General features: G+C 38.4%; 1 protein-coding gene across 8 annotated transcripts in view; it reads right to left on the reverse strand.

Annotated features, from left to right (window-relative positions):
* Positions 1–468: 468 nt before the first annotated feature.
* LOC112158762 (serine/threonine-protein kinase WNK2) overlaps positions 469–5,995 on the reverse strand; it is a 35,200-nt gene continuing 29,673 nt past the window's right edge. For 7 of the 8 annotated variants that reach the window (XM_024292284.2, XM_024292283.2, XM_024292286.2 and 4 more), the window contains 3 exons: positions 4,556–4,600; positions 3,805–4,100; positions 469–2,680 (listed from right to left, as the gene is read on the reverse strand). In XM_024292284.2, coding sequence (XP_024148052.1) covers positions 2,348–2,680; positions 3,805–4,100; positions 4,556–4,600 — 674 coding nt within the window. In that variant the 3' untranslated portion in view covers positions 469–2,347. The remainder of the gene's footprint in view (positions 2,681–3,804; positions 4,101–4,555; positions 4,601–5,995) is intronic. The other variant, XM_024292288.2, reaches the window with a different exon arrangement.

The following is a 5,995-nucleotide window of genomic DNA, read 5'->3' on the forward strand; positions in this document are numbered from 1 at the left end:
TTAATTGTAAATATTTTTTTTTATTCAAAATGAACCCAGATTTAATGCAGACAAAAGACAACTTTCTAGATGAAAATATATAATTCACAGTAATTTTGGTAAAATATATTTAGATCGTTTTTTGTTCAGTGTGAATAAATAAAAAGTATCCCATTGCAAAAAAAAGTAATTAAATAGTTAATTTGCATTTAACCCTTTAAGACCTGCCGCCCACAAACATAGAGGGCACATTTTGGGGATGTTACAAGAGTTAATACTGCGTAATTGGGGCCCTGTGACCGTAAAATAAGGCATAATCAAACAAGAGCTCAGGTCCTAAGAGGCAAATGCTAATGCAGTCCAAAACTCTCCCTCTTTGCAAAATGTCTAATAGCTCCCATTATTCCAGATTCAATGAATTCAAAACAAGTTGGAAATAGTCCAGATTTAAAAGAAGATTTATAAGAGAAAGAAAAAAACACAAACATGTTCAAGCACAAAATATTTATTTCTCTCTTAACATACAGTTTGTGATTAGAGTGCAGCAGAACAGGGTGGGACTATGCAGTGGGACACACAGCAGGCAAAACCCTCTCTGCCTGATCACCGCTTTCAAAATGAACAAGCCGGCAGTGCTTACTCCTTCCTCCGCTCTCCATTCAGACAAAGGAGGTAAGAATAAACACATCAGAATACGAGTGAAAGAGAACAGAAATCTCTTACTGTTGGAAATATTTCACCAAAGCAGAAGACTCTGCATAAAATCCTATAAAAGTCCAATTCAAACCGAATTGATGGAATAATATACATCAAAGCAACCCCTCCTCCTCGGTTAGCCTTTACAGCCAAAATAAAATTGTACAAATACAAGCTACAAGAAAACTATACAGTTCACAGCTTTGGCAGGATCGGGGTGCTGAAAACATCTGCATTGATTGTGAGTTTGTGACATTTCTAACCATAAAGATCTGCTCTGTTTTCGCATGGTGGGATATGTAAAGTTAGCCATGCTTGTTGGTGTGAAAAGAAAAAACATGTTTGGCTGAAACCCACCGTCTACACTGTGGGAACATGGAACAAAGGGAGAGTATATGTTGTGCAGTTCTCCCACATAATGTGTTGTTTTTTTATTTGCAATATACTGTTAAAAATATAAGGAAAACCCAAAAGAGGCCAACTCCAAAAGTGACCTGTGGAATAAATCTTTCAACAAGGCAATAACACTGATTTATGAGAATTTTACTTTAAGAGGTCGTATGCTTCTATATATAATGTAGAAAAGAATAGTGAACAGTGGAATCACTTTTTTTAGCAGCATCCAAAAAAGAAATATAAATGCTATAAACAAAATTCAAAAAACACCTCACTTGAGTGGTGATTGCACATAACATTTTACACATAGTGTATGCAGATTATCAGCAAAGTTGAAAAATTTAGCATTGATAAAATCCAGTGTTTAATGAGAAGTTTTTGTAAGATCTGACCGTATGACAGGGAACTGCAAAATTTGCTTAATTTTTCAGCTTGCTTATGTCGCACACACCAAAGATAAGGCTTGTGGCAAGGCCACGGTCAAAGTTTTAGTGGAGGGATTAAATTGCACTTCTGAGCCTCAAGCCATGACATATTAATTGCTACATTCTCATCAGAACACCACCACAGGCGTATGCTTTAGAAAGACGTTTTGTACAGTGTGAATGGCTCTGGACACCAGCTTTCCTCAACAAAACTTCCAGCTGTTGTACTGTCCAATCACAAACAGTGTTCAGCTGAAGCATCTAACCTGAAAGAGTTCAATTTGGCTGTTGGATTTGTTTTTTTTTTTAACCCATCAATCATTCATAAGTAACATCTCACTACTATGGCACTCCATCCAAAAAGGGTGAAATGTAAACAACAGTTAAAACACTTTATTATTATTTAAGCAGGAGAAAAGAAAGGTTTCACTCAAAATCAGCAGAAATGTATTGTTTTAAAGAAAAGAAAAAGTTGTTCAAGGCACTACATTCCTGCAAATACTTGAATCTGAAATACTATCCTGTTACTGAACCCCATGCCTCTGGTATTTGGATTGTAGTGTAGTCTTTAGAGGGAGCATACAACTAAAAGTTGGAGCAAACTGCAGTAACAAAGAACATGAAAATATGCTCGTCACCACAGGAGAAATGTTTTTTTTCTTATATGGCTCAGTTTTGTTAAGCCAAAAAGCATAAGTACACATGATACGCACACATACAAACTCACACAGTCAACTACAGATGTACGTGTTGTTTTCGGAATGCCAACATATCACTATGCATGTGTCTCTGGCGGATGGGGCAGAGAGGAGTTGGACCGTCCTGCAGACAACACATTTGTAGCTAGCAGATCAGGTAGTCCTTGTGGTTTTTGAAGAAGTGCTATTTTCAGGTTTGACCAAAGACAAGGTTTGGATCCCTGGGTTTGCCATTGCGGCGTAGGACATCACTCTTGGAGCACCTAGTAAGCCCACAGGAACCACAGAGCCTCCGGGACTGGGCATGCTGGGCCACTGCTGGGCATACAGAGCACCAGGAACCATCCGGCCAAAGGAGCCGCGGTAGTTGGGAGGAATCATTGCGTGGAGGTGTGCTCTGGCTGCCGGCAGGCCAGAGCTTAAAGCAGCAGTCATTGGGCAGGAGAGGGGAAGTTGGAACTTACTGGGAACAAATTGGGATTTTATCTGGGGGGGAAAAAAAAGTTGTAGATGATAAAGACCTGGATTTATACATGGATCAAACAAGATCAAATCATCTTTCTTGATCGTTGATTTTATTTATAGTTTAACCCTCTAGAGTTCCTGTCTGGCAGTTCTAACATTGGGATGCAGCATTCAAAGATGTTCACTTTTCCTTTTCTGTACATAGACACTAAATCTCCATCTTGGTTAATTGACAAAACATCTAACATGATCAATCTCTCTGATGTATCCATCCTTGTCATTCTGCCAGCTGTGTTTTTCTCAGCCACCGTCTCTAAAACAACAACATGGTTGATCTGGTCTTAGCCCGTCCTTTCCTTTCCTTCTTGTGGACATTTTCCCACAGGTCACTCCCTCACGTGCTCCTGCATCCTTTCAACCCTTCTATTCACTTATTTTTCAGACTTTGGTTCTCTATTGTTCACTTTACCTTACCTCAACAGTTTCACTTAAAGGGCCTCATTTACAGTCTTTCTGGGACTAAACATTCCTCTCCTTTCTAGAACAAATTGACTTTTCTAGATGTTTTACCTGCTTCCTGCTCCAACTATAGACTACATTGTCATCTGCAAACATCATGATCCACAAAGATTCCGGTCATCTGTAAGTCTGTCCATCACTGCAGGAAACAAGAAGGAGCTTGAAGCTGATCCTTCGTAGAGCCTCACCTCCTCCTTGAACTCTATTATCACACCTCACTGTCATAACTTTCATGCATGTCCTGATTAATTCCAACATACCTCCGTCACTCAAGATTTTCTGCTACAAACTACAGCTCCTCTTCTTGTGTATTTATATAGAGTCCTTCTCTCAGCCTTGCCAAAAACTACAAATACATGTCCTTACAATGCAATATCGAAATTCTGTCGGCTCTTTTTACAGTGTTTCAATGTTTTCTCTTTTATGTCTTTATCTGGTTACAATCCTGAACAGCTTTGTTCCACCACTGAGTTTCCTTATTTACATTCCTTTTTTTCTCTAGATGATACAAGTTCCCTCCCGTTCATCTCTGTTATCTCCTTATCCACAAATGTCAGTCATCTGGAAGGAAGCTAAGCCTAAGTTCATCTACATATAAATATCTAGACTAAATACACTTTAGATACCTCAGGTGGGATGCCGCCCATGGCAGCCAGCTTGCTCTCTGGACCATGCTGGTGCCTCTGTTTCATCTGGTTCAGGGAGGGTCGAGGCTGACCGGCTGCTGCTGCTACAGTTTCCTTTGTCCAGTCATCCACAAGTTTGTGTAGATCGTCTGTAAATGTGCCTCGGTTGTTGTTGCTGTTGTTGGTCTGGACCTGAGCGAGTCGTGTGAATTGCTGAGGAGATGGCGAGGTGGACGTGACGGCGGCCTGTGGTTGACTGGAAGCGGTCTGTGCTGTGTTGGTGTTGAGAGACGACCCTGAGGAAACACGCGCAGATTACAACCTTGCAACGTTTGGAAAAATAAACAACAACAAACCACTGTGACATCAATTGGCTGCTATATGGCAGAACTGAGAAGTATAGAAAGAAAAACAAAGTCCACTCTAAGAAAAGTCACCTTTTCTAGGCTAAGTGTAAAGAAATGTTTACCGATCTAGCAGCCAAAGGATTATAAAACAGATGGTTTCCATGAGAAACAACAAAAAAAGCTTAATTAGCAAGCAGTGAAACAACATCGGATAAACAAAAAAAAGGCACATTGCCATGCAAAATACAGAATGCAGCACTGGAACCTCAATATCCACACCTTCAACAAAAAGGCTCACATTTTTAAATCATAAGAGTAATAAGGGACAAAAGTGAACAAAAACAAGGACTAAATTAGTGAGGACAGAGTGAGAAATACAGAGAAAGAGTAAATAAGATAGTTACTACTACTGCGCTCTTTGCCTAGACATAGGCGTTTCAGAGTGGACCCTACGAAAAGGTAAAACAGCACAAGACACAAACAGTTAGGCCGGGACACAATGAAGACCACAAGTATGTGGACAATTTGCTTCAAAGCACATTTAGACTTCAAAACAATTGAGAGGAAGAGGAGGGAGAGGAGAAGGGGCTGAAAACTCTGAGTGAGACTGGAAGGAAAGAATCTAAGTGTTCATTTTAAAGTGGGCTGTCATCAGTCACAGTAACTAAAAAGTGGAACAAGACAAATGTCCAGCTTAAACGTTAATGCAAGCCTAAAGGATTTCTGACCATATTTTCTGTCCTCAATAGAACAAAATTGGAAGAAAACTGCCTCTTAAAACCAAAAGGAAACCAATTAATCAATTTGTTGAACATTAACCCTTTAATACCGGAGGTTTATGTAGTTTGTTTTACTGTAGTTTTTAAATTGTTAACAGGATCAACATAATTCCAGCAGATTCTGAAGGAGAAAAGCAGCTGCTTTTCTCCTTCAGAATCTGCTGGAATTACGTTGATCCTGTTAACAATTAAAAAAATTACATTATGTTAAAGACTTTGGGTCAAAGGGTTAATAAGAAAATATTTCCCTAAAATATTGAGACAGAAATACTTCTACAAAAAGGAAGACTGGATTGAAAAAAAATGGTAAAAGCATCTCTTTCTTCAAGTCTGAAAGCCTGTAAAACAAAACTTAATGAACTAAAAGATGAAACCTAAATAAAAAACAAAACAAAAACTGATGTTAAAGTCATGTATCTGGTGGTACATGTCTCCAAAAATGCTTTGATTGCAAAAGTGTCTTTTCAATCCAAAGATGAGATGGAGAGGAAAGAACTCTGACCACCAGTGGTGTTTTTAGGGACTTTTATATATTTAAAAGATTTAAAACACATGTTGTGTTTGTTTGTTTGTAAATCCTCGTGTTTGGAAGCCATACTGGTGGCAGTTTCTTTTTCTAAGCATAAAAGCATTTAGATTTTGGATTTAAATAGTATGTTTTAAATCAGGGGTGTCAAACTCAATCGCACAGGGGGCTAAAATCCAAAACACACCTTAGGTCGCGGGCCGAAAGGGATAAACATTGAAAACGTAATTTTTTTTTAACATAGAATGAATTAAAAAAAAAATAAAAAATAAAAAAAAAAGGAAACCGATAATTATAAGTGATCTCTCATAATCATAGCGTTGTTTTAATAGCACAAGATAACATCGGGCCGTTGGTTAATAGCAATAAAATTACTGGAGGGCCGGATCCAGCCCCTCAGCCTTGACTTTGACACTTGTTTTAAATTAATAAATTAATGAAACATCCAAGTGTAACAGGTCTTTATTTATTAAGAAAAAAATTGTTAAATTTTTTCCATACAAATTTAGGTTCCACTTATTTTGAGGGGCCACTGGTGC

The sequence above is a fragment of the Oryzias melastigma genome, linkage group LG7 (genome assembly GCF_002922805.2).
Source record: "Oryzias melastigma strain HK-1 linkage group LG7, ASM292280v2, whole genome shotgun sequence".
Taxonomy (NCBI): domain Eukaryota; kingdom Metazoa; phylum Chordata; class Actinopteri; order Beloniformes; family Adrianichthyidae; genus Oryzias; species Oryzias melastigma.